The sequence below is a fragment of the Diplotaxodon limnothrissa genome, linkage group LG12, assembly GCF_057381915.1.
Source record: "Diplotaxodon limnothrissa isolate DT_005_m linkage group LG12, D_limnothrissa_male_GT1.1, whole genome shotgun sequence".
Lineage (NCBI taxonomy): Eukaryota > Metazoa > Chordata > Actinopteri > Cichliformes > Cichlidae > Diplotaxodon > Diplotaxodon limnothrissa.
In genome coordinates this window covers 21,903,715-21,930,762 of record NC_140607.1, presented here as the reverse complement: position 1 = coordinate 21,930,762, position 27,048 = coordinate 21,903,715, and the positions used below count along the sequence as shown (strand labels likewise).

Below are 27,048 nucleotides of genomic sequence, written 5' to 3'. Positions count from 1 at the left end.
AATGCCAAACTTAAGAAACGAAATACTACTACTACTACTACTACTACTAATAATAATAATAATATACTTTGACTGCAATACAAAAACAAATAGTATAATACTGTAAGACATAATTATTTTTATATAGTCATTGGTTATACACCCAGTAAACATTTATTACAAAAACATATAGTCGTATTCTTATAATCCTTTTTGTCTTATTCTTTTTTAACTTGTTGCATTTATTTATTTTGTTGTTATGTTCTTTAAAAAATACACGTTTTTTGTAAAAATGTAAACATGGCCATATGAGTCCTAAAGTTTAAGCATTGCGTCAAATGCGGCCATAAATCACCAAACCTGGCAACACAAAAGACTCGCCGGATATTCCTGCAATGCCCCGCCTGTATATTTGTTAGATTTTATCCTCGATTTAGCCTTTCAGGCGTCTCTTAATCGCAGGTCAAATTATCTTAAACATTTAAATGAGCCATATTGGATCATAGACACATTGCATTGAACATTTTATAATAGATTACCGAGTGTCGCGTGGGATGCTACTCCTAAACTAACAGAAAGCTCTGGATTTTTACCTTTTACTGTAATGATATTGCATCTGACAGGCAAAACTCTGGGAACAATCACCACAAACAACTCAATCCTAACAACCTGCATCAACCCGCCAAATTCTAAAGCTAAACACGGTGGCGTTATGTCGGCTCTCTCTGCTATAACTGTTTAAGTATTACAGTAAACTGGTGAGTTGCTGTCGGTTATATCTCCTTAATAAAAAAGTAATTCAATTTTTTGCCTTATATTTTATTGTTATTTGTAAATCTCTGCTAAATAGCTAGCATTGGTATTATAACCTGATTAATGACAGCTTGCGGCTAGGCAAGTTAAGATATCCTCTCCTATATCAGCTCCTGAAAATGGCGCTGTGGAGTGAAGTCGAACTTCTGACCAACGAAGATACAAATACAGTCCGTTTCGATGGTGTGTCCCGGGAGGAAAACAGCAGTGGCCTGTATCAGGTGGACACGTTGGTCAAAGTCTCCAGTGCTAATGAGGTGACTGATGTAAATATTTACCACACACTCATGCCAAGGGGTTTGTGGCAAAGACTCCTGGGCCTGTATTAGTGTTTTAAGCATGGTTTAGTAAACCTGGGTTTTTACAGGTGCAGGCAGATCCTAATCTCACGTCCTCGAGCGGCTCAAACTGGAGTTTTATTGTTGCTGACAGGACAGTCATCCTGTTTGATCAAAGCTATCAGAGCATCCTCCTGCTCCTTAACTTTGGTAAGCATCATTTGTGTGGCTGCATAAAAAGTCAGCCATAAAAATCTCTTTGAAAATCGTTTTGAGGCATCTGTAAAGTATAAATAAATATACATTTTAAAAAAAAAAGTATAAATAAACAAAGGTTTTCTTTTCCAGAAACTGATGTGGACGCCATTGACGTGTGCCTGAAGGGAAAGTTTCTGGTAGTTTGTGAAAGAAATGGAAACCTTCATTTGATCTACGTTCCGCAAAAGAGGATCCTCCTAACCCGGGTGTGTGTGGTTGTTTTCATCTTTAAGGCCTTAACTCTTATCCTATCTAATCTTATCTAGTCTCATGCATGTCTGAATAATAAAGCTAAAGTATACAGGACAGTAGCAGCAGTAAAAACTAAACCCTGGTGATGCATTTAGTGTTACATCATTAACATGTTGTGTATCCTCTGAAATTGAAGGCTTTGGTTGAGAAACCAAATGGAGATAAGAAAACCTACTGCTATCTCATCATGGAGGAAGACAAGGCATCCTCAGGTGATATGAGAAGAGTGATATATATATATATATATATATATATATATATATATATAAATGGATGTAGAAGCAGTGCTCTAGCTGCCATGTCAGGTTTATGTTTGCTTGTTTGTTTTTGGGGGGTTTTTCATGTTGTGTGTTTATTATTGGCAGGAATGTACCACATGTTCCTTCTCATTAAGGATGGTTTTTTCCACATTACAAACCTTTCCTTGGCAAAAATTGAGTCAGGTATAAAAACTTGTGTGCCCCACATCTGCTAAGTTTTTTGTTTGTTTGTTTGTTTTTCAAAGCCATTGTTTGATTTCTGTCCTTTGTCATTCCAGCTATTGATAAAATGGATGTCGGAGCTCTAAAGGAGGTAAGTTAAGGTCAAAAGCTCTTTTTATGCACAAGCAAATTTTTTTTCATTCAGCAACGCAGAAATAGTCACGTATTTCTCTGTTTCAGCTCCAGTCTTTGATCAAGATAGATTTTTACTCCACCAAGGATTACCATGAGGAGGGTTGTAGCACAGCAGTGATGTTCAGTCTGGGCCATGAAGTCCACCTGATGATTGGGGTCAGTGTCTATCAGTGTCAAGTTTCATTAATTTGACTTCCAGCTACAATTCTGAGATAAGTGTTACATGATAAAGGAAGCATATTGAAAGAATTTTAAGAAATGATTGTAACACCTTATAGTGTTTCAGATATGTTTTAGTCATTCTGTCCGGCTGTCTGTATTTCATTTTACTTTTGGTCTCATACCAGCAAAAGTTACACTTTTTAATGGCAAATGACTCAAAATCTTTTCCAAATACTGTAAGTTTAAAACCATTTTTAATGGCAAGTTTACAGTGGACATTTTATTAGGTACACCTTGCTAGGACTGGGTTAGACCCCTGTTGCTATCAGAGCTGCTTGAATTCTTTGCGGCACAGATTCAACAAGGTGCTGGAAACATTCCTCAGAGATCTGGGCCCGTATCCCTAAAGAATCTTTGTGCAAAAAGTGGCTCCTAGCGGCCAAATTCTAAGAAAATTCTCAGAGTCATGACGTTTTCTTAGAATTTCCCCTAAAAGTGACACGACAATCCCAGTTAATATAAAAGCTATTCCTCAAGATTCCTAACGCTTAAAAGGGCTCCTAAGGCAAGATCTGCTAAGAGCAGGGAAGAGGACTTTTAGTGGCTTAGGAGTTCCCCTAAGCAGCTGCACAAAATGGCCAACAGAAGAGGCAGGAGAGATGTCCTGCAAACACTGGATGACAGGGAATTATTGAGACGCTACAGATTGGATCGTGCAGGAATCATGTTTGTGGTGGATCTCCTTAGAGATGCAATTACTTCACCAACTCGACGCCACAACACTATTACACCGGAGACGAAAGTAATCACAACCCCGAGGTATTTGGCAACCGGGAAAATGCAACAATGCAGCAGTGATGACTTGGGTCTGCAATCACAGACATTGCTAAAAGCTGAGCCGTGTTACCCTCGTTAAGACCACACTGGACTTGTAACGTTGTGATTTCTACTTCATTAAGGACAGCCTCTTGAGATAGGCCATCTTGTTTTCAACAGGGTCCATATGGGAGTGAAAGTACAAAATATGTCAGCTAGGATATTAATATGAGCAAATAAGACACAAATCATTATTTGAACAGGGTGTAATGAGTTTAAGTTTTCACATATTTTAGATTCTAATGTTAGGCTATAACCCCTACAGCTTACTATTCATTTTCCAGATATTTTCTTGAATGTGAAATATTATTTACAATTACAGTCAGCATAAGATTAGAGTGTATAATTATGTTTATTGATTTGAGGGTACATCCTTTGCTCATTATCACCAAAAGCTCATTTCCATCAAACTTGTAGGATCAACCAATCACGGCTTTTGAAATGATGACTCATACCTAGCAGCGGGGTCAACCACACCTCCTCACTAAGATAGGATTTTCCATCCATTCCTTGCTCAGAGTTCACTGAAAATGTTCTGGAATCACTTCTAAGCTAAAACTCCTGGCAAGGAATTTTTAGGTTAAGTTAGGAGCTCTCTGAGAGGATTCTCAGAATCTTTAGGGATACGGGCCCTGATCTATAGTGACATAATAACATCACACAGTTGCTGAAAATTTGTCAGCTGCATATGCATGATGTGACTTTCTACCGCATATCAAAGGTGCTCAATAGAACTGAGCTCTGGTGAATTGGAGGCCATGTGCGTACACTGAACTCATTGATCCTCATTTAGAAATATGTGCGTGGAAGCATTGTTGTGCTGCACAAAAAAACATTCACATAGGCCATGACTGTGTATATGTCTTTAAATCAGAGTCATTCTAAATCAGTTGCCTCGTGCTCACAGTTTTGTCAGTGCATTTTAAATATTTGATAGTCCTCATATAACATAAAGCAAGCGTTTCATTATATCATGTACAACAATATTTTCATCTTGACAGGGGGATAAAGAAAATGTTTTGACTCACTGGAGGATGGACCCTCATCAAGCTAAGATGTGCTTTGCTCAGACCGTCGACAGGAGCTTAATTCCGGGTAAGTGCTCTTAGTTCCCAAGTTGTTTTGTTTTTTTTGGAAGTAGGGCTGCAACGATTCATTGAGTAACTAGAATAATTAGATTCTGCTTCAATGCTTCATTTAGCACACGGCTCTGTAGGCTGCTGTTGTAATAAACGATGTAAACCTGAACATTTCACCCACATTTGTGACTAAAAACAGACCTGCAAATAGAAACTTATTTCGGAGCAGCGTGTGAATAAAAAGTGACAACATTAAGTTCACACAGTCCCTAGTTTGAAACAGAAACACTGATAACACAGCAGCAGTGATGACGGGCCACCACAGTTTAATGTGGCGCCGGAGTCTGTTTACGGTATACACCGTGAAGAGCAAAGAGGCAGAGCTGTTACCAAGGTGGTGACGCTCAGGTGGGGAGAAAGAAAACGTGTTTCTAGTATCCAAAACAGCAGCACTGTTCCCGTGAACACCATTAAAAACCTTTACTGGGAAAAAGCGAGCAGGAGTACTTCATCAACCTCATCAATAAACTCAGACGTGAAGAAAAGCAAACTTTGCTCCATCCACTGCCGTTTGTTTCACAGAGAGAAATCCATGGTTATATAAGCAAAATGTTGAATCTAATGCTGATTTAAGAAGTGATGATTTTAGGAGCTGTTTTTGTGTCTTTGCAGGTGTAAGGAAGATGGTGGTGGTGGATAACCTTTTGTACATCCTCGACACTGAGGTGAGATCCTGCTTTGTAAAACAGTTCGAACTTTTAGAGGAATCAGAATTTGAGTTTGAAATCTATCCTTGTGTCTCAGGATGTTCTGAGTCTTTGGGATCTGCACTTTCTTGTCATGATTCACTGTTGGCCAGAACTCGCCGTTCACGACTTTCAGCTCACTGCAGAATGTGGCTCTGCCTCCATGGTGGCGTACGTATCACTGTTTTACAACATACTGTAACTGTGAACATGTACTGTTTGTTAAAACAGTTTTGAAAATGTTCATTCACGTGTGTATTACAGCCAAGATAAAGGCAGCATGAAGATGATCATGCTGACAAAGCAAGACAACAGTCAGGTAGAAGTACAAATCAGTTTTAAGAAGCTTTAACGGATGATTTCCCAGAGATCTGCTCTGAACTCGTTATGTTGGGTTTGAATTTTTCAGATCAGCTCACTGCAAATACGATTCCTGCCCTCTATGACTGTTTGCTACTCTCTGGATGTTTCCTTTGTCTCCTGTCTCGTCCACACAAAAATAAACATGGTAAACAGTCAACACAAAGTAAAGCGTTACATTAATTTTGCTGCTGCAATTTCTGTCTGTTGAGATTTCTTCATGTTAAAGTTGGTTGCCTTTTTTTTCTGTAATTCCAGGATGCATTTTATTTAGTCGAGGGGATTTGTGAGAACCCAGAGAGGTAGGCTATGTCTGAGTGAGTTTTATTGTGATGATCGGCCTTTGCTTACCGTTCAAACATTAAACTTTTTTCTTGCTCTTCAAATAGTCGAAGCGAGCCAGTCGCTTCTGTGGTTGTTCGATCCTTCACAGAGGCTTTACCTGAAAACAGGTACCTAATTTAATTCAAGTTTATGACATTATAGTCTATATGATGTTGATGTAATTTGACTTAATGTGACTACTCTTCATTTCTAGGCTGAGCAGGCTTCTTCACAAACACATGTTTGAAGAGGCTGAAAAGTTTGCCATCACATTTGAGCTGGATTTAGAGGTAATTGAGTTTGTGTAACTACAAGCTTAGATTTGTGATTTATAGATCATTATGAATTAAAAACAGATGTAATATTTTATGATGAAGGTGGGAAGCGTTGCATGGCTCTGACAAATGATCTGACAGGTGCTCTTCAATGCAGACCCTGATTAAGACTGAGAGCCGATACACATAAGTCTGTTGTCTGTGTGCTGGAGTTTTTCGTGTTTGTTTGTTTTGCCAGTGTGTGCAGAGACTAAATTTAAACTACCACTTCAGCAGCAGGCATAATTGAAGATTGGCTTTGTCATTTTTAAGTGGTTATACTTGCACCACACAATATATTTAGCTGGATTTCTGAGGTTTTGGTTTTCAGTATCTATTGTTGTCGCTTTAGATGAGCGGTGCTTCTTATAGTATTTTGTCATCCTAATCAGTGCTGAATACAACAAGCACTCCTGTTTTTGTTCAGCTTGTCTATAAGGTGAAGCTTGACTTTGTGCTGGAGCAGCTGGCCTCTGCATCAGTGGGCGGTTATGGAGAGGATGTGTGGTCTGAACTGGTCGAAGAAGCCAAGACAAACCTGATGAAGATCACAGTGAGTATTATAACAGTACTGTCATCACCCTGCCAGGTGATTGGGCAAGTTGCGTGGACACCCAAGTTTGTGAATGCAAGATCCCCAGAATGAGGTGACGTAGGACTTTGAAAATGGAGGCTGAGGTGTAGCACTGGCAGCCGCCAGCATTTTATTTATTTATTCTTTTTAATCTGGTGTCAATTTACTGTTACAGAATATTCATATAACTACAGTGGGGGAAATAATTAGTATTTGATCCTAGTGCTGTTCGATATAACGATATATATCGGATGACGATATAAAAACGTCTATCGTTTCAATTTACGCTATCGTTTGTTTCGTGGTGTCGCAAAATAAATTGTTTACGGCAATATTTTTTTATCGTCTTGATGGTCACTGTAGTGGCTGTATTAATTTCTTAAAGTTCTCTCTTTCTCTTATATTTTATATAACCACACTACGGAAGGACAAGCGCCTGTTTTTATGCGTTGTGGTTAGCAACAACGACGGTAACACCATCGCGTGTCCGCTTGTTTATGTTCCACATAAACCTTTCACAATAAAGCTCAAGATCCTGTTGAGACTTTTCAAAATAAACTGAATCACGTGAAAGAGCAGATTATTTACGGATGAGAAGTAAAAAAGAGCCGCCAGGTGCTAAAAAATAAACCTTAGACTCAAACGTTAGAACAGGCTTTTCCCCGCAGCACGCCGTGTAATAAATACTCACAAAGAAAACGGCGGCCGTTACAACTTATGTCTAAAAATGTATAGTTTCATGCATCGGTTAAAACACTCGACTCCAGCTACATGACGCGCAGCTGGAAACACTTCCCGCAAGACGAGCTGCCCAAGATTCACAGAATTTACAGAAAATGTTACATTTTTATGATTTATATCGTTATCGGACGATAGAATTCTTATATCGGGATATGAGATTTTGGTCATATCGCCCTATTTGATCCCCTGCTGAGTTTGTAAGTTTGAAAAAAAGACATTACATAAACATTATACATTGATTTTCATGTCATAGAGTGAAATAAGGATTTGATTCCCTACAGCCCAGCCAGAGTTCTGATTTCTTGTGTCAGTCAATTGATTTCAAAAACACTTGTTGTAAATGGAGAAAAAAATATAAAGCTGTATATAAGCTCCATGGAAGGTTTTATCTCATGATGTGAGGATAATCGCGAGAAAGGTGATCAGTCTGGCCAGAACTACATGGGAGCAGCAGGAAGTGGTGTAATCAGATGAAACCAAACTAAAGCTCTTGGGCATGAACTTGATCCACCTTGTTTGAACAGAAATGGTGAGTGTGACCCAAAGAATACCATCTCCACAGTCAAGCACAGAGGTGGAAACAAAACACACCACCATTGCAGCAATTGAGTGGCTAAAGAAGAAGCACATTAAGGTCATTCAGTGGCCTAGCTAAATCTGCTGAAACAAGAAACCTAAAGGATTTAGAGAGTTTCTGTAAAGAGGAGCCAAAATCCCTAATTTTTGTGTGGAAGGCCTGGTGACCAACAACAAGAAACATCTTAACTGCTGTGCTTCCTAACAAGGGCTTATTTCGGTTAGAGATTAAATACATATTTCACTCAGTAACATGCAAATTAAAGTAAATTTTTATGTAATGTGTTCATCCCGGATGTTTGGTTGATATTTGTCTCTATCTATTAAATGAAACTATGATAAAAATGAAAGAATGTTCATTTCTTGAGTAGTTATTGAGTAGCAACTGTTTATTTATATATATGTATTTTTTCACGTGGTCTAGGATGAGCAGTATGTGGTGGAATACTGCCTCAAGGCCCCATGGCCGACCTTTGAGACAGCAGAGAAGATGCTAAACCACGCTGCCACGCGATACTCCTCTTTACAGATCCAGGAGGCCTTGGCCAGACTGGCCACCTTCTGCAGCCTCCACAGTGTGGAAAAATTCAAGTAAAATCAATGTCTTAGTGTCCAATTCTGAATTATTTTGTTATACAGAGTTTGTTTGTTTGAGTACAATTTTGAGTGGTTTTAGTTGGTTACTTTACCATCCACAGTGGAATCGCCTGGATTGAGTTTCTGAACAGCACTGATGATCTCGGAGACATCCTGTGCCATCTAAGAGAAGGAGACATGAAGGGTGCACAGCTTCTTTGGCTCAGATATGAGGTCATTATTATATCACCACATTTATATGTGTAGAAACTTTTCGTACATCATTAAATCCACCGGTTAAATCAAAAACAGTGGTTATTGTTTCGGCAATGGCGTTAAGGTGTGTTGCGATGTTTTGTGACAGGGCCAGATTGCAACCAAGTTCGGTGAGAGCAGCCTTGAAGCCATCCTCAGTGCCATCCCAGAGGACCTGCCCTCACAGGATCTCTGCCTGTGGTTCAAGACAGTTTTTGTTCCCTTTGTGAGGAGAGTGTTACCACAAGGACAGGTAGGATACAGTCCTGCATTCCTAAATACTATTGTCTCTAACGTATAGTGGTATGCTTAATAAAGACACTGCCGCCATATCCCTGCAGAGAATCCTGGCAAAGTGGCTCGAGCAGAAAGCAAGAAATCTGGAGCTAACAGAAAAGGTAAAGACAAAAGGATATTGATCTGAAATGATTAAATAAAACCAGGCTTCTGAAGTCATCCACAACTTTAGAGACCTCTAATTTAAATGAGTTCTTATATGGACTTATTTATATAAACTGGGAAACGTATTTCAGCTTTATCTTATTATGTTGTTAAGTGGACACAGATATTTCCCTGTCTCAGAATAGGCCTTTGAGAAGTCTTGCACTAAATGCACATTATTTGTTTTCAGCGTGCTTGGCCTCAGAATGGGTTGGACCTGGCTGTGCTTGGACTGCCCTCTTTATGGACATGGATGAAATCTGTAGGTTTTTGTTTTGTTTTTAGGCTCTACCGGTTTCAATAAAATGCAGCTTAATTAATATGATGTTGTGTTTAATTTCCTGATAATTTTTTGATTGATTGTTTTTTGTTTGTTTCTTTTGTTTTTTAAGGATAACAGTAATTGTGTAGAAGAGGTGGAAAACCTCAAATCCCTGGTGTCCAACCTACGTCAGCTGCTGGACCTACATCAGAAATACAACTGCTCACTTTCCCTTTCGGTCTTTGAAAAGGTTTGTCTTTTTTTAATATCTACCCTGCTGTAGGGGGTCGGTTGCTGTGTCTGGGTCAGCGGCAAGGAGTGGGGGCCCTGGTGGTCTGATCCCCAGCTTCTGAAGCTGGCTACTGCAGCATTATTTTTTGTAGAGGATGTGTTTTCTTGATGTTTACTGCGTTATCTTCTTTCACAATTTAAAAGAAGACTGTGTGGAGTGTGGCATTTTTCATGCTGGACAAAGTGCCGGCTCCGGAGCTAATCGCCGCCACAGTGGAAAACAGCATCAGGCCGTACACTGAAGAACACAAGATTCCTTTTGATGAGCTACTTCTGCAATACATCAAGGTAAAATTCCATTGCAACCTCATGCACATGAGGAACTAGTTTATCAAATACTCAATGGTGTTTGTGTTTCTCCCCCTAATCTTCACTAGGATTTGCTGGATCGCTGCAGTTCTCAGACCACGACACTTTTCACTGAATGGGAAGCTAAAGCAGTGGCCGTGCTCGGCTGCATGACTGACACTGATGTAGGTGACTGTTACTGTTACATGCTACACGACGAGACAATTAATGTGCACAAATATTTGAGTGAAAAATCAGCCTAGCAGCCAGTGGGAGCTGTAAAATCTCACATCATGGTGTTCTCTTCCAGCTGATGGTTGATGCTGTGCTGGAGATCATGCAGAAGGCTGTGGTACCGTGGAGTAATGTGGTGGAAAAACTGGTCCAGCAGTACCTAGAGATGGATGGACCAAAGTATGATTATATCATTGTCTCCTTCAAGTACCTTTAACCTCCTAAGACCTGAACTCTTTCATGGCATGCATTTTTAACTTTTCATTGCTGTTTGTGCTGATTAGGACCTGATGAATATAAAAACAAAGAATTATCTTTTTACCTGATTTTGCTCTACAAGGGCCTGATATCCACATATGAGGACATTGGTTTTAAATTTCAATACAACAGCGGCAGTATAATGTCCTCGTAAGTGGATATCTGGGCCTTGTAGAGCAAAATTTAGTATTGTGGTCTAGACAACCTAAAATGTGATGTCCACATATGTAGATACCAGGTCCTAGGAGGTTAATGTGAGACACTGAATAAAATCCCTTTTCTTTTTTTTAAAGACAGGAGCTGTTAAAGGAGAGCTACCGTCTGATGGAGATTAGGAAACTTCTCAGGGGATACGGCATCCGCAACTTCAACCTGTCTAACAGCACCCAAATTATGGTATGTACGGACTGCTCTATGTAATATGCAACTTATTATCTGTAAAATAACCTCAGTTTTTCCCCAGACGCTGATTAGATACATCCTCAAGCAAGACTTGCCAATGTCCTTGGAAGACTCGTTGACGTTAGCTGAGGCGTACAAACTGCCAACATCCCAGATAAATTACCTGTATGTCATCCACCTCATAGGCCAAAGCAAGGTATGTAAATCCTCACAGGAGTTTTTAACCGCATGTTACTGACTAATTTTGCTTTTCTGTGTTCCTGATATTTTTGTATGGGACTTTTTGTACTGTGTTTTTTTGCAGACTGAGGAAATCTTGACTCTCCTGAAGAAGCTGCCCTCTGCAGAGGCAGAGTGTGTGATTGAGCGTCTCACATCGTGGGCCAGGATGCAGCTGGAGGACAAAGAACACATATCTGATGAGGTACAGAAGGGAAGACGTCACCTTTGTGGAAGTGCATTTTATGCTTATTTATTTTTAAGGTTCAATTAAAGTGTTGCATTTTAAAAGAATTGAAGTCATTCTAGCTAAACTTTCCTTTGCAAACATTAAATTTCTTTTGCGTCTGCATAACCTTATAATCGAAAGCTTAAGATGGCAGCAGGAAACATTGGAGGTTGTTATGGTAACCATATGATCATTTGGTTTGAATTGAATTTCCTCTTTGATAGCACAAGAAACATCAGATGGTGATAGCTCAGGTGATGGTGGAGACTCTGAAATACCTGCATATAATCCAAAAACGTAAGTAATATTTATGACTCGTTCCTCCTGCTCTTTGGCTGACTGAAGGAAGTTTCAGAAAAGTCTCTGTGAGATAAAATTGTTTAAAACGATGTGACACTGGTTTTCTATCCGAGGCTTTTTGAAAAGATACGCAATAAATGTGCACCTGATTATTCAAGAGTGAATCCGGGCCTCGTGTTTCATTGCAGATGATGCTCTAAAAAGCGTCGAGTGTGAGAACAACCTCATCATGTTCAAGGCGATCGCCCACCTGCAGGTGAGCTTCATTTAACAAATGTTTTTCAGCATTACTAAATCTGTTATTTGATTTTGTTTTAAACTCCAGACTTATTATCTTTCTCTTCTTAAGGAGGACTTTGATATTTTTTTCACTCCCTCCAACTATGAGGATCCAAACATTCGAAAACAGATCCAGGAACATCACATCACAGCGTACGAAAACACCCGTGGCCGCTGTTCATGTAAGGGGAAGGCCACGACAACTCCAGTTGTAGCAAACGATCCAGATGGCAAGACCAAGACGATCTCCACAGAAGCTGGTTTGCGCCGTCTGGGGAGGCAGCTGCAGCGCACCGAGCAGGAGCTGTGGTCCGACTTGGCCTTGAGAGCTCTGAAAGTTGGCAAAGTTGACAAGGCGCTCAAGATCCTGAGGTTTGCATGTAGAAACTGACAGAGCCAGCTTTTTTGTTTGGTTTTTAAAAAAACCTGGTGCATTATTTAAACATTTAAAACTTGCTTGTAGTCATATTTGCACTTTCTCTCTATGTTTTCAGTGAGCTGTATGAGCACCACTATAACAGCAGCACAGGGAAGGTTTTGTTTACTGCTGCCAAGATGTTATGCCATATGCTGGAGGCGGATGTCCCCATGGTGCTTCCTGATGACATGGATTTGCCAGCAGTGATTCATGATCTGGCCTGTCAGGCTATCACCGTGTGTCATTCAGGTAAAGAACACATGAAAGCATCACAAACGTTCAACAGTATTTCACACAGGTGAAAGTTGCACTAAAGTGACTCAGCCCTGGATCTATAGTTTTACTGTAAAATATATTTTGCTGTAAAAAGTGAATACATGCGTGATATCAAAGTTTGACAGGATTTTTTTTACCCTAACTATCTTAAAACAAATTTAAAAAAAAAATACAGTTATCACTTATCTTTGTCTGGTCTTTTTAAAGCAGCTGCCTTTCCTCAGCCCAACAGAGTGAAAATATAGTTGGTTGAGATGTTTTTGTTTTTTTACCCTCAGCCAACAAAGGCTGGTGGGGTTTTGTGGTTACTCTGCTAGATGAGTAGGTGAGCAAGTGACAAAGACACTTACATTTTTAAATGTGATAAACCAGAATGAAGCAAAGTAGCAGGTCCAACATGATATCATATGTGTATCTACTCGAGGCTGAGGGATACCACTACAGAGGTGGTGTTCATATTTAAAATCAAAGTGTTAAATTACGTGTGAATGCTCTTAAAGCCAAAACCTCAGGCTTCAGCCTGCTCTGAATGCTAAATGACTCTGTAGGACGTCATTGAGAGATGCACTTTTTAATATCTTCTGTTTGTGAGGGGCATCCAATCACAAAATCAACTTAAAGGGAGAGTCAAGATGTAAAAAAACATCTAGAAGAAGGAATTTTTTCAACTGGTCTAAGTGAGCATAACGTGTCTTATTCCCCTTACCTTTTCATATAATTTGCAAGTTTGCAAATTCTGAGGTTTATCTTGTATTAACTGTTACAGATCTTCTCCTGGATTGTTTGGAGCTTTGCAAATGCACACGGTTTGCTATGGATGTCTATCATCAGTGTCAGTTATCAGACAACTATGGCTTTATCGTCAAGGTCAGTATCTTCCTACCTCTCATCCAGTGTAAATCACATAAACCAGTAGAACAAAGAAAACATTTCAGATGTTTAAACTGAAACTTTTCACGACTTGATGAAAAACAATATTAGTTTGTTTTGAATTTGATGACAGCAACATGTCTCAAAAAGAGGAGGATGTAGCAAAAGGCTTAACAGCAACAGGCCAGTAACAAGATTTTCTGTAAAAAGAGTTTCAGAGATTGAGGTGCTATGGAATTGGCAGCTTGCATATCTGAAAAGGCACCATCAATGCTGGAAGGTATATACAGATTTTCAAATAACGTGCTCCCATATGTAAGCGGGACTTACATATTTCAGTGAAACAATGCTAAGCTGCATATTGGAGCTTTTACAACAGCATGGCTTGAAGGTGAAGTTGCAGGTGCAGAACTGGCTTCCCTGTAGTCCAGACATTTGAGCAGCTGAAAACATTTGGCATATCATGAAATAAAAAAATACAACAAACCAGACTGCTGAGCAGCTAGAATCCTATATGAGACAAGAATGGGACAACATTCCTCCACAAGAAGTCCAGCAGCTGGTCTCTTGAGATCGCCGATGCTTATAGACTGTTTGGGGTGCTACACTGTGGTAAACGTGGCCTTGTACCAAGTTGTTTTGTATTACTGCCATCAAATTCAAAACAAGCTCATATTTTCCATGAAATTGTACTTTTTCTCAGTTTAAATATTTCATATGTTTTCTATGTGATTTGAATGACATCTGGGTTCGTGAGATTTGAAGATCATTGCCTTTGGGTTTTACTTTTATTTTACACAAACTTTTTGGACATAGAATTGTATATTCTAGCCTCTTCATTTTTTTAAATGATTTATTTGTTGGTAGACATCTAAATTATTATCATTACAAAATTCTAACTGTGAATCTCTTAAGCGGATGGTAAGAAATAATCCATGATTTTGATAAACGTGCATTTATTTAATGCTTCTCTCTCACAAAGCTGCGGAGTGAAGCAAATGTTTTCATACTTTTTAAACTGTGCACCGTTCCAGGATTTGACACCGGAGGCAGAAAAAGACCCGCAATCTCAGTGGAGTTTTCAAGATGTCTTTAATGAAGATTGCATTGTTCTGGACCCAGTGTCAGTGCTGCCTGTCCAGTATGAGATTACCAACTGCTTGCTGCCTATTTCTCAAGGTAAGAAATTCTCAGATTTATTTTCTCTTAAATGTTTTTTTGTTTTTTGGGGGTTTTTTTTTTAAGCTTGGCAACTTTTAGTGGTCTATGCCATTGATTTTAACTACTGATATTTATTTAATTTTGCAAACTGATTTGATCGTATTACTTTTATGTTGCATATTTCTCATGCTGCCTGTCATATAATGTCTATAGCCCTTTGGCCACCTTTGACGTTATCAAAAAATGCTTAAATATACTTGACTTGTGTTATTTTTACCAGAAGTCTTATTATAACTTATGACCTTTTTTCCAGATACCAGATTGTACTCCCTGGACTGTTCCTGTCTGTCACACTGCTCATTTGAAGATGGTAGATTTGAAATTAAAAAACGTCCTCTGCTTTCTATGTTTTGTTTTTTTATCAAATTGCAGTTTTGTATGTTGACCTGATGTCTCATCATGCATGCAGGTTCAAACTACCTGCGGCCGCTCTTCGGTCCCCTGGCCAACATGCTACAGATGTTACAGGAGTGCAGTCAGCTGGAATTGGCCCTCAGAGTGCTGGTCAACGCGTACGGCAGCTGCCTGCAGCACGTCACCTCAAACGTCATGGATATAAAGCTGAGCCTACAGGTACAACTGCGATATTCACAGCGGTGCTTGTTGTGTTTCTCAAGACGTTATACTGAAAATGATTGTTATCTCCTCTCAGCTTTATGACGCACAAGAGCTTAAGAAGTACAACCTGTGCCTGAACGATCACAGGAAGACAACTACGTCTACTCTGAATGCTGTGGCTGTGCCACTGTTGAACAAGGTGAGTCAGCCAAGTCCACAAAACCACAAAAATTCTGTAGTAGATAAACAGCATTTTTGGTATATTTTAAATAGCCATCTATGTTTCTGTCTATTGGCTACAGGTGTTAAACTGGAGGGTGGTGGATTGTGATTTGGCTATTGGTCTCTGTACACTCCTCTCCAAAGCAGAAGTCTTCAAAATACTGTGGAAAGTTATTGACAACACCTGGCAAAACTATGACAAGATTTTGGTAAGCAATAAAATCTCTTCTTTTAAAAAAAAATGTAATTAAAAAAAATGTTTTATTGTTTTTAGTAAGGGAAATTTAAGAGAAACAAATGGGCAAAAACGGACTTTATTATTTCTGTGTATCAGTTAGTGAGTCCATAAATATCAGACTTTGTCATATCGTTTTGTTTTTTCCCTTTGACTACAGAAAAGATTCAGCTGAAGTTTGTCTAAAGAACCTGAGATTAAACACTTGGGAATCAGTTATATCAAGCAGTTATCAATTTTGTAGAAAAATCGATGTTATATTCCAGAAATCCCTTACGGTGTTTTATTCTTCCAGGCTGTGGCGAGGATTGGAGCAAATCTCTGTAGTTTATATAATGAGGCAGAAGAACAGAGGAGGTTTCTCTCTGTCATCACTGATGCTGAGTGGGGAATCAAGCTTGGCAAATTGGAGGTAATGAAGTATTTAAATAAGGTGGTCAAAGGTACTCTGGTCTGAATAAATGCAATGCTCACATTAAAGGAATACTTAGAAAACACATCAGGTCTCAATGGGAAAATCATGCTGATATCTACAGTGATATGGACTAGATAATGTGTTACATATGAATGGATGCCGCTATGTTTGATCAATATTAATTCAAAGACAGCCCCAAAATCAAAGTCCATTTTGCAAAAATGTCAGTGCAGCAACTCTGAGTTGCTGACTCAGCAGTTTGTATGGCCCCCACATGCTTGTGCCTCACCACATGAGGCTGAGCATTGTCATGCACCAGGAGGAACCCAGGACCCACTGCACCACGGGGACATGGATTTTATCCTGATACCTAATGACAATCAGGATACCACTGCCTAGCCTGTAGAGGTCTCTGCCTCCCTCCATTGATTTTCCTCCGCAGGCATATCACTGACTCACCACCAAACTGGTCATGCTGAACGATGTTACAGGCAGCTTAACGCTCTCCTTACCCTCTCCAGACCCTTTCACTTCTCTCACATGTTCTGAGGGTGAACCCGTCTTTCATTTGTGAAAAGTGGTGGACCTGAATTCTGGTATTCATAGCTAATACCAATCAGGCTCTATGGTGCCAGGCAGTGAGCACAGCGCCCAGTAGAGAACATTGTGCACTCAGGCGAATCAAAGTCATTCACACCAGTGGCCTACTGGATGTAATTTTATAGCTCTGGCAGTGCTCAAACCTGCTTTTGGGTTAAAGACCTTCTATGGTCCTGTCCAGCTCTACTAGAGTAACTGTCTGTCTCCTGGAATCTCCTCCATGCTACTAAAACTGTTCTTGGAGACAGCAAACCTTCTGGCACTGGCACATATGCATGCGCCATCCACGAGGAGTTGGACTACCTGTGCACCCTCTGCAGAGTGCAGGTATTACCTCATGTTACCAGCAGTGACACTGACGCTAGCCAAATGCAAAACTAGCAACAAAAGAAAAACAGTCAGAAAAGACGAGGAGAGGGAAAATGTGGGGGTTGTTGCCCTACTAGTGCACCTGCTGTTAATTTTAATAACACCAAAGCAGCTGAAACTACTTAACAACTCCCCCCCTACTAAACTGACCTAATGTACTCTGATTTAAAAGTGTTCCTTTAATTTTTTGAGCAGTGTAGGTCTATAAAGATTTGTTTAATTTTTTGTGTATTTCATTCTCTCTCCCTGTTTTGTGTCACTTCATATCTGTTATTGTGCGTCTCTCTCCCAGATATCAATCCAGCCAGTGTTCCGTCAGCGGTCTGAGATGAAGAGCACTCTGATCCCTGTTTTAGTGAAAAACAAGAGAATCACCCCAGACATTATCCTCCAGTACTGCAGGTCAGCTCCTCCTGTTGTCACTTTTGACCATCTAACATGTTGGACAAATGTGTCTGGACTGTGTTTAAATGTCCACCCTGTCTTGGAGTGCATGTATATGTCACGCTCAGCTATGCTAAAAGTTGTTTTTTTCCTTTCTGCAGCACCTACAATCTGGACCATGATAGTGTAATCAACCAGTACATTACCACCTTACTGCTGCTCCAGGAGGATGAGGAAGGTGCAGGTGATCCAGCTGTCGGTCAGGAGGAGGCGCAACCTCTGTCTCACACTGACACGCTGGATCGAGTCCTGCAGATCATCCCAATGTTACACAACACCAGCAAGCTCACAGACAACCTCTGTGCTGCCATATTCAAGGTCTTTGTATTTAAAATGTAGTATACGCTAAAATTATCTGTTTTTAAGACTTTTAAACATTAAAAAAATAAAATTCCAACCTACAAGAATCTGTTGAGCTGATCTGTAAAACGTTTCCTCTCATACAGCTCAGCCCATACAACTACGAGAGAATAGAAGTGGTGCTGAAGATCATACAGGCTGCAGATGAGAACGTGACCAGCCTCTCTGTGGGTCAGGTAAAAACCAAACACACTGGCATATTCAAGCCTATGTAGTTCACTGTGTTCAAAATGAAATGTTGGGACTTGAAACATTTGACTTTAAACCCACAGGCGATGGGTCTCCTGCAGCATCTGAAGTCCTACACGCGAGTCTCTCCTCCCACAGACGTGGAGAACACGCATCTTCTCGAAACCGGTCTGCTGCCAAACCCCCTTTCCAGCAGCAGACTTCCCTTCCACCTACTTATGCAGACCAAGCATTACTGGAAGATTATCTGTAAGTTAACCACTGTTACCTTTTCACACCTCAGTATTAATGCTCATAAACTTATCTTCATCACATCTGCAGTGGTAGAAAGTTGTTATAATGTAGGTGTTGTCTAAAAGGAAGTAATTTCAGCACTTCTCCTGAACTGTGAACATGTTTGCACACTGGCATCTATTACTTTTAAAATAATAATTATCATAGACCAGAAGCAAAAAGCTCCATTTGTGGTCAGTATTTACTTTTAAGGGTATTGTATTGTAAGTGGACATCAATAACTTAAGCTTATTATATAATATTACAATACAGTATATTTCTAACTAACTAGGTAGCTCATTCTCTTTAATCATAGTTTTAAAGACATTTTATTAAGGTTTGACCTTATTTGACCTGGAAGAACAGGCCAGAGGTCAAAAGTGAAACACACCAAAAATTTAAGAATTATAGTTCAAAGGCTTTGGTTGACTTAAGCCAATTTTTAATGGATTGTTAACATGACCCCACTCTACACTCCAACAAAGTTTTTATCATTTTTCATTAAAAGCCTTTTGAGTTACAGACAGAAGTATACTGGTAGAGTTGATGAGATGGTTTAAAACTGATGAAGTTAAAATATTCTTCTTTGTTTAGGTCCTGAGCTCAGCGAGGAGACCTTCCCCACACTTCTGCTGATTAGCAAACTCATGAAGGTAAAGCCACGCTAATCTAAACCACGGCCTTAGTCTGTTTAATCACAGAAAATATTCTTTTATTCATAAAATGAGGTAATTTAGGCTGTTAAAACCATCCTGTTGCTCCACAGGTGAGCCTTGACAAGCTCTACATGTCAGCAGCAAACCATGTCTTTGAGAAGAAAATGAAGCCGTTAATCTTAGAGCAAAGGAAAATGGGTCAGGGGCATTGTCAAAACAAGGAGACTTTCAAGGTGGCGAAGACTATGATGAAGTACATCAAATGTATCCAAAGCCCGGAGTGGGCTGCTGCCACGGCCCACAAGATAACCCAGGAGCTTCCGCCAGGTTTGAGCTGCACGTTTGACTCTACGCTGGACTGTGAGGGGTGTTTGTATAGATGCACTTAGCTGTTTCCTCTTCTCTACAGGCTATGAGAAGACACAGTCACTCAGGTTCTGTTTGGCACTTGGAGACACTTGGTTAAAGGATCCACACCTTGATGTCAGTCTTTGAATTGTTCACATTCTGAAATGTCTCAAATGCCCATCTAAAAAGTTTTTTACACATTAGTTGATGATTTTTTTTTTTTCCTCTCCTTCTCCTCCTCTGACCTCACACAGGAGGTAGCACGGGCCAGAGGAGACACCTTTCTGTCCAAGCTGAAGCTACAGTTTCAGCGCTCAGCCACTGAGAATACTTTAATATCCAGTCAGCTGAACAGCCCAGAGCTGATGAAGCTGTCTGGGCTGCCAGGCAGGCTCATAATGGCCCTGTACGAGCACAGCAGTGTGGAACAGCGTTACAAAGAGTCAGGAGGTCAGACGTATCCAGGTGAGCACACTTATCAACGCAGTAGGTAAATGAATGCTCGCTTTTTCCCTAAATATATAACCAGGTCTCTCTATTTCTCAGATATACATGGTGCAGTTAAAGAAATAGCCACAGTCAATAATGTGGATCTTCTAAAAATCCGTACCATGTTGTTAGAAAAATGGATCTGCAAGACGGGCCCGGCTGTGGTCAAGGTTTGTCAGTCGTAGCTTTATCTTATCTCTCTGCCTTTTTATTGTTTTGTGTGTTATCAGATTTGCTGCTGTGTGTTTAGTGCAACTAAACTTTTTTCTTTCTTCTTATTTAATTAGGATATTGGGTATAGTGACTGTGTCAGCAACATTGAGGAGGACCCAGACTTGATGAGGTAGCGCAGTCACTTTTTCCATTCTTACTACTTTTCTTTTTTCTTAATTATAATTCGTTAAAACGGGATAGTTTACCTTTGAGTTACAAAGGATGTTAGCAGTGACACTGCAGTGTGTCTTCTGCTCAGCTGTCAACTCTGCCCTCATAGGCAACCACAGATCGAGACCTCAAAGCTCACATGTACGACAGAGCAGCCGCAGACATGCAAGTGCAACCCTAAGATATCAGTTACTGTTTACAGAGTGCTTTCTTTCTTTCTTTCTTACAAAAGCCTTTAGCAGCGCCCACAGATGTTGCATGCATCTGCAGTATGAATGAAATAAAGATTTCTTGGTTGCTCTAAATTCTCTCTGGCTCTGTGTTGAGAACCCACTGGCGTAGTCATTCTACTCACTGTGTTTTTAATGCTTACAGGGTGGTGTACATGCTGGAGTCCTGCTCGATGCAAGATGCCGTCCGTCATCTGAGCCCTATCTTAACTGCAGAAACTTGGGTGCGTTTAAAGGGAAAAAAACAAAACAAAAGCAATAATGGGGGGAAAATCCAACTAAATCTGTGTTTGATTTCCCTTCTCTAGCCGCTTAGCACATCTGGGCCTCGTCTGACCTTCTGCCATCGGACTCGAGCGCTACTCTGTCTCGTTCGCCTCGCTGATGCACCCATTCTGGAGGCTCAGCTGCAAATCCCCATCACCAAAATCCCGTAAGAATCCATTAAAAGTTAAACGGTACCTGTATGGCCTGTAGGTCTATAGTAACTAATGTTTCTCTGGTTTCTATTCATATGCAGATATTACCTGAAGTGTTACATCTTTGTCTCACAACTGGAAGCATTAAACATCCCGTACACAGTTCAGTCCTTCCTCAGTAGTCCCAAAGAGGGTTTAGTTAAAGGGCTTTGGAAGAACCACAGTCATGAGCCTCAGGTACTTTCTCACAGACAACATTCAAATTATCCCAGCTTGTTTCCTCACTTTTACTTCATTGGGTTAGAAATGTCAGACACAAAACCGGAAGCACCTTTTATCCTTTCAGGCTGTGCGGTTGGTGGCAGACCTGTGCCTGGAGTACCAGATTTACGACCCTCAGCTGTGGAACAACCTGCTTCAGAAGCTGCTCGGCTTCAACCTGGTGAGAACGTGCATCACGCTTTTATTCAAAGACCCAAAAAACAAGTAGCGTAAAATGAGAGGGTTTTTTTTCTCCAGTACTTGGAAATATTTTCAAGCTGAAGATCCATAAATACATTATTCCTAAATAGAAGCTGGGTTGTGTTTCGGAAGTAACACCTGAATGTAAATATTTCTCTTCCTCAGATCAGCCACCTCCAGAAGGTATTGGAGGCAATAGTGGCTGTTCCGGCTTTGTGGGAGGTAATTCATCACTTTTATTTCACGAATTGAAAAAAGGCATTTTTTTCACTTGTAAAACCATTTTCTCTAAAGTGTCATAAACCATAAATGCCTAATGTCTTTACAGTAATGCAGCACTGGAGTTGATGCTCAGACATTTGTGCAGAGCATCGGCTTTGGTTGTTTATGTGTGTGTTTATGTGTTTGTTGGAACGAAAGCAGTGGCATTGCATTTGGTAGAGCACGGTTTAACCACTGCACCACAGGATGTCCGGTGCCAGAAATAACTTTCCAGTTTGACAACGAGTAATTATTTTATTTGTGCTCCGCAGATTTCAAGTTTCTCACGGACCTGGAGGAGCATGATACTGGCACCTTTTGTCTCAGGTACGACGCAAATGACTGAAATTTGCTTGTCTTGGTGCTCGTTGATGTTCAGATATCCACTTTCTTCATATTGGAAGCTTTAGCCCCAAACTTGTTCACCCTGCAGGCTTAAGACTTGTACAAACAAGTTACATGTGTCTTGTTCCTCTTTCATTGGCAAGTAAAAGATGAAAAATTACTTTATGTTGAAATGTTTTGGCAAGAGTGGTGCAACTTTAGGCTTTGTGTATAGTTACAGCAATGCAACCCAATAACAGAAAGGCATGTATGAGGTAGGACTGCCCATCATGAGCTGTGGTCAGTAAAAGACTGGGTTAATAACTCTACCTTATGAGCCACAGCTTCCCCTTGAAAAGTCAGAATAATGAGACTCGTGAGTAAGGGCTTTAATGCAGGTTCATAAAAATAAAAAAAACCGAAGAAGAAAAGTAGGAGCTGAAGTTTATTTTGCTGCTTTAAACTTTTTCGAGAAGTCTTTCTCTTAAGCCTTTCAGCATCAGAATTTCGAAACCACCCATAAGCAATTCCCCAAAACCAAGACAGGCTTGATCAGATCTAACAACAAATAATGCTGTGTACGCCACTTCATACAAGTGAGCTGTTTCTGAGGCAAAGCTGATAATGGGGTGTACTAAAATAAGTATAAGGGCAAAAGAAATTATATATGCAACAGTGATTTTTTTTTTTTTTTAAAGAAAGAAAAAAAACTTGGATTAACTTAAAGAAGAGAAACATGTCAGCTCTCTAAGAGAGTAGTGCAAATTACATTGAGAAATAACAGGTTTAGGCAAATCTGAGAAACAGCTGCAAGAATAATACAGACTTATGTGAGTTGAATCTGACAGATGTGCTCATCTGTACAGTACTACTGTTTTATAGAGGATGGTAGGGATGATTACCTGAAGCAGGGTCAGTGCAGATCATTAATGTGGACATGACGGTATGCTGTCACTGAGTATAAGTTCCCTGATAGTAACTTCACTAGCTAACTGCTTCCTATGAAGCCTTTTAAAGTTGATGATGCATGTGTGCTCTTCTCTGTTCAGCTCTTCTTTTAAATGCAGTTGTTTGTTTGTTTGTTCTTATTTTTTGGCACCAGCTTCTGTTCCTCTGAGTCCAGATCAGCAGGCGATGCTCTACAGGACATTTGTTCTCCTCCTCAAGTATGCCTCACTCACATTCAGCTATAACCACCAAACTGATTCTTTCATGGACTTCTTGTGTTTGAATAGGGCAGCATACTGTGCGTACACTCTTTATTAATTTAAAAGCAAAAATAAATCTTGATACAACTTTTTCAATCAGGACTTGAAAACTCTGGCTGTGCTACAAAAACAAAAGAGGCCTTGCACGTAGATAAAGATGCAAATACTCGATAAGACTATATAAAGTGTTCACACTTAAAATATACTGGTCAGCAAGTGTTTTTAAATAGGCATTATACATCAACTATAATAGAAGCTCAAACAAGAGATCTAAAATGAGGTATGACCTCCTGTGGACACGATGCATGCTGTTGTGCATCTGTGCATTGATGGTACAAGTGTTGAAGAATTGCTCTTCCATACTGGTTGAGTACAGTCAATGAATAGTCACCGGTTGTGCCTGCCTTGAAAAAATTGTATGTTCAGTAGGTGGCATATTAGAAATAAGTAAGCTAGGGATATGTCAGGATATGCTCCTGATCCACAAAGACCTGTCCTGTGTGGACAGGTATTGTCTTGCTAAAACAGGATGTGGTGCTGCTGCAAGAATGGTACAAGTACTGGTTGGAGCACCTCATCCCGGTGCCTCAGTGCAGTCAGATTTCTTCTGAGAACGATCAGGAAATGCAAGGCTGCTGCAGCAGATGCATGCAGGCATCCAGGGTGCCAGTAACTCAGTCAGCTTCAGTCAGCTGTAGCACCAATGATCTTATACATGCTTGGGGTTTTGTTTGTTTGTTTGTTTTAGCTTTTTTGGTGTTCTGAGACAAGTGGCTTAAAAATGCAGTAAACTGAACCCGTGTGTAGTTCATTTGTGTTCAATAAATAGATTTCCAATGCCATCACTGACTAAAACCAGTCAGAACCAGGAATTGGGGCACATCTGTATGCTGTGTTTTCACATCAGCAGCCATGATTTGATTCAGAAGAACAACAGTTTCATGACACATGACATCATCACAGTGAATGAGTGTAAAAGGCTGTGTTTTGTTCTTAATGCAGTGATGTAGGTCTAAACTGCAATATCATGTACTTGTATATATGTTTTTCTCAGTTTAGATAAGATATTAATAATGAAAGTTGATATTGAATGTAGGTGGATTGTTTTGAGTCAGCAGTTAATGAGGTCACTGCCTGTTCTGCCCTTTGTGTGGTCTTTTGCCCTTTGAGGGCATCCACACACAATAACAACAGGTGCACTACAGGGTCCGACAATGAGACAGCCTCCAAAAGGGAATGGTTTTATAGGTGGAGTCCACTGACATTTTTCCCTTATTTTTTCTGACTGGTTTTTCATTTGGTGTCAGCGTCACTACTGGAAACATGAGGTGATACCTGGTCCTTGCAGAGAGAGTGCACAGGTAGTCCAACAACAGTCTCAAGAGCATGGAGATTCTAAGAGAGAGATAGTTAATCTAGAAGAGCTGGACAGAATACCAGAACTGGCAGGTCCACCACTAGTGCACTGTGCTTTTCAAAGATGAGATCAGCTTCACCCTGTGGACATGAGACGCATGTGAAAATGTCAGGAGCAGCGGTGGAGAACGTTATGCTGCGCATTATGATATTTTCAGGCATGCATTCAGGCTTGTGGGGGCCATACAAACTACTGAGTGCCATTCTGAGTTGCTGCAGTGAAATCTTTGAAAACTGGACTAACTTGCTGCATCTTTTTTTATTGATTTTTTTTTACTTTGATTTTCAGGGTCTCTTTGAATGTGGCATTCTGCCTATTCTAACATATTACCTAGTCCATTTCAGACAGATAGATGGATGGATGTCCAGCATAATTCCTTCCCCATTGTGTTTTCTAAGTGTTCGTTTAATATTTTGGACAGTTTATAAACACACTACTTCCGTCTGATTCATTTCTGAATTAGTATTAGACCTGAGTAATGCTTCATCTAATCTTCACCTTAACTCCTAATGTCTCGCCATTGCTTTTCCCTCCCGAGGTGCCCATTTCTGTTGAATCTGGATTTGATCGGAATTGCCAATCGCTTTGCACAGTTCAATCTGCCAGCCTTCGCCCTGGGAACGCTCCTTCTAATTCCCTGTGCTAGTAAGAAGGAGCAGCAGGTCCAGGTCAGTGCATCCATTTAAATACATGTGAGAAGTAAACGTGTAGTTTAGGCTCTGACTCTTTTTTTTGTTGTTGTTTGCAGGGTTTCCTGTCTGTCTGCAACCCGCTCGCCGTGCTCGAGCAGGTGGACGAGCTTATGAACACCGGGGAACTCGCTGGTATTCCTTCACAGGTTAGATGTGACGTCTTTCCACTGCTTACAGATTTAACTGCCTTTAACACTTGTTACTACATTTTACTTTCATTTAGAAATGTCCACTTCAGCTACATTGTCATTTCATTTAATCTTTCTTTGTTTCTAAATATATTTTAAAAATAGAATTCTTTTTATTTTTTAGACATTAATATTTCTGAGTATCAGCACACTCCTTAAAACTGTTAAACAGGAAGTCTGATCAGCTGATAAGATGGTGTGAAATTATGAAAGATATTTTTTTGTGTGTCGGAAAAACAGTGTTGCTAACCAAACACAGAAATAAACCCAATCTTCACGTGAGCAGATGTGCTGTTTTGTAACATCTGATGAAATGAAATTCATCTGCATTCTTCATTGTGATTCTCATATAAACAAAATTATAGAGTATATTATGTTATATATTTAATGTCTTATACTACATGACTTAATTTTCTTAATGATCCATCAGGTCAGGGAGACTGTGTTAACTTTCATCAGCCAGAATGGACAGCATCAGAAACTGCTGAAGACGAAACACTTCAGCCATCTGAAGCAGCTCATAGTGTCGAGTGGGCAGCCTAACCAAGTGAAAGATTTGGTGGACTATCTGATCAGCCAGAACTGGTGAGATTCACACCGCTCAACCTTTCATAGGAAAGCAACAAAAACTTTTCTATAGAGATGGTTTAAAAACATCAACAATAAACTGATGCATAGTGCTGTGATCTAAAAAGTCTAAAACCTGATGTAATCATCCATACAAGGATATAAAGAGCGGGTACCTGTCCTTCCAACCCTCATATAAATGGAAGGAGACTAACAATGATCTACATGTGCCTATGATATCTATGAGCTGTGATCTAAAGCTTTCATTATTATACACATAAAAATCCAGTCTATAACCACGCACTGAGACGCCTCCTCTGCATTGATCTGTAATGGCCAGATCCCCAATCTGCAATTTCACCATGGGCCTCAGACTTGCACAGGAAAAAAAACATCAGCTTTTTAAAACAGGAAGTTATTGGGATACAGTACCACACAGTCGTGTGAAAAACGAGCACACCACCTTCTTTCAAGTCTAAGAGTTTACGCATCAGTGCACAATTTTTAAATTATCTGGTCGTTCCCAGGTTCTAAAATTATTTAGATACAATGTTAGATGAACAACAACACAACATAATTACGCTAGTTCATCATTTATTGAGAAAAAAGAAAACACAGACGCTGCATGTGAAAACTAACTACACCCCGTGATTCTGTTTGCTTGTACCTTTATCTGAACATTGAGTTTGGTTTTAGATAAGAAGATAAGATAAGATAAAACTTTATTAATCCCTCGGGTGGGTTTCTCTGGGAAATTCGGTTTCCAAAAGCACAGCACCAACAGAAGTTAGAGAGTTACAGAATATTATATATATACACACACACACACACACACACACACACACACACACACACACACACACATAAATACAGAGACATATATAAATAAAATATACAAAGGGGATGAATAGAATAAATAGGAATAAAAATACAAGTGAATTGCACATTTTTTAATTCAGTTTATTGAGGT

General features: G+C 39.9%; 1 protein-coding gene across 1 annotated transcript in view; it reads left to right on the top strand.

Moving 5' to 3' along the window:
• The first annotated feature begins 911 nt into the window (after positions 1 to 911).
• kntc1 (kinetochore associated 1) overlaps positions 912 to 27,048 on the top strand; it is a 28,044-nt gene continuing 1,907 nt past the window's right edge. Inside the window, exons 1-59 of the mRNA XM_085368309.1 lie at positions 912 to 1,049; positions 1,160 to 1,280; positions 1,419 to 1,534; positions 1,717 to 1,792; positions 1,946 to 2,023; positions 2,119 to 2,153; positions 2,243 to 2,353; positions 4,237 to 4,330; positions 4,987 to 5,039; positions 5,119 to 5,231; positions 5,325 to 5,379; positions 5,470 to 5,568; positions 5,679 to 5,722; positions 5,810 to 5,872; positions 5,959 to 6,034; positions 6,486 to 6,611; positions 8,374 to 8,540; positions 8,648 to 8,759; positions 8,890 to 9,033; positions 9,122 to 9,178; positions 9,412 to 9,483; positions 9,614 to 9,733; positions 9,919 to 10,062; positions 10,152 to 10,247; positions 10,373 to 10,476; positions 10,848 to 10,950; positions 11,018 to 11,152; positions 11,261 to 11,380; positions 11,629 to 11,701; positions 11,893 to 11,960; positions 12,054 to 12,355; positions 12,478 to 12,650; positions 13,444 to 13,544; positions 14,582 to 14,726; positions 15,022 to 15,078; positions 15,178 to 15,341; positions 15,421 to 15,525; positions 15,629 to 15,757; positions 16,079 to 16,195; positions 17,460 to 17,569; positions 17,713 to 17,929; positions 18,058 to 18,147; positions 18,244 to 18,409; positions 19,028 to 19,086; positions 19,200 to 19,416; positions 19,499 to 19,572; positions 19,692 to 19,902; positions 19,984 to 20,096; positions 20,214 to 20,269; positions 20,686 to 20,764; positions 20,849 to 20,973; positions 21,061 to 21,196; positions 21,306 to 21,401; positions 21,587 to 21,643; positions 21,955 to 22,009; positions 23,109 to 23,172; positions 25,170 to 25,299; positions 25,380 to 25,469; positions 25,942 to 26,096. Of these exons, the coding sequence (XP_085224435.1) occupies positions 912 to 1,049; positions 1,160 to 1,280; positions 1,419 to 1,534; positions 1,717 to 1,792; positions 1,946 to 2,023; positions 2,119 to 2,153; positions 2,243 to 2,353; positions 4,237 to 4,330; positions 4,987 to 5,039; positions 5,119 to 5,231; positions 5,325 to 5,379; positions 5,470 to 5,568; positions 5,679 to 5,722; positions 5,810 to 5,872; positions 5,959 to 6,034; positions 6,486 to 6,611; positions 8,374 to 8,540; positions 8,648 to 8,759; positions 8,890 to 9,033; positions 9,122 to 9,178; positions 9,412 to 9,483; positions 9,614 to 9,733; positions 9,919 to 10,062; positions 10,152 to 10,247; positions 10,373 to 10,476; positions 10,848 to 10,950; positions 11,018 to 11,152; positions 11,261 to 11,380; positions 11,629 to 11,701; positions 11,893 to 11,960; positions 12,054 to 12,355; positions 12,478 to 12,650; positions 13,444 to 13,544; positions 14,582 to 14,726; positions 15,022 to 15,078; positions 15,178 to 15,341; positions 15,421 to 15,525; positions 15,629 to 15,757; positions 16,079 to 16,195; positions 17,460 to 17,569; positions 17,713 to 17,929; positions 18,058 to 18,147; positions 18,244 to 18,409; positions 19,028 to 19,086; positions 19,200 to 19,416; positions 19,499 to 19,572; positions 19,692 to 19,902; positions 19,984 to 20,096; positions 20,214 to 20,269; positions 20,686 to 20,764; positions 20,849 to 20,973; positions 21,061 to 21,196; positions 21,306 to 21,401; positions 21,587 to 21,643; positions 21,955 to 22,009; positions 23,109 to 23,172; positions 25,170 to 25,299; positions 25,380 to 25,469; positions 25,942 to 26,096 (6,506 nt within the window). The remainder of the gene's footprint in view (positions 1,050 to 1,159; positions 1,281 to 1,418; positions 1,535 to 1,716; positions 1,793 to 1,945; positions 2,024 to 2,118; positions 2,154 to 2,242; positions 2,354 to 4,236; positions 4,331 to 4,986; positions 5,040 to 5,118; positions 5,232 to 5,324; positions 5,380 to 5,469; positions 5,569 to 5,678; positions 5,723 to 5,809; positions 5,873 to 5,958; positions 6,035 to 6,485; positions 6,612 to 8,373; positions 8,541 to 8,647; positions 8,760 to 8,889; positions 9,034 to 9,121; positions 9,179 to 9,411; positions 9,484 to 9,613; positions 9,734 to 9,918; positions 10,063 to 10,151; positions 10,248 to 10,372; positions 10,477 to 10,847; positions 10,951 to 11,017; positions 11,153 to 11,260; positions 11,381 to 11,628; positions 11,702 to 11,892; positions 11,961 to 12,053; positions 12,356 to 12,477; positions 12,651 to 13,443; positions 13,545 to 14,581; positions 14,727 to 15,021; positions 15,079 to 15,177; positions 15,342 to 15,420; positions 15,526 to 15,628; positions 15,758 to 16,078; positions 16,196 to 17,459; positions 17,570 to 17,712; positions 17,930 to 18,057; positions 18,148 to 18,243; positions 18,410 to 19,027; positions 19,087 to 19,199; positions 19,417 to 19,498; positions 19,573 to 19,691; positions 19,903 to 19,983; positions 20,097 to 20,213; positions 20,270 to 20,685; positions 20,765 to 20,848; positions 20,974 to 21,060; positions 21,197 to 21,305; positions 21,402 to 21,586; positions 21,644 to 21,954; positions 22,010 to 23,108; positions 23,173 to 25,169; positions 25,300 to 25,379; positions 25,470 to 25,941; positions 26,097 to 27,048) is intronic.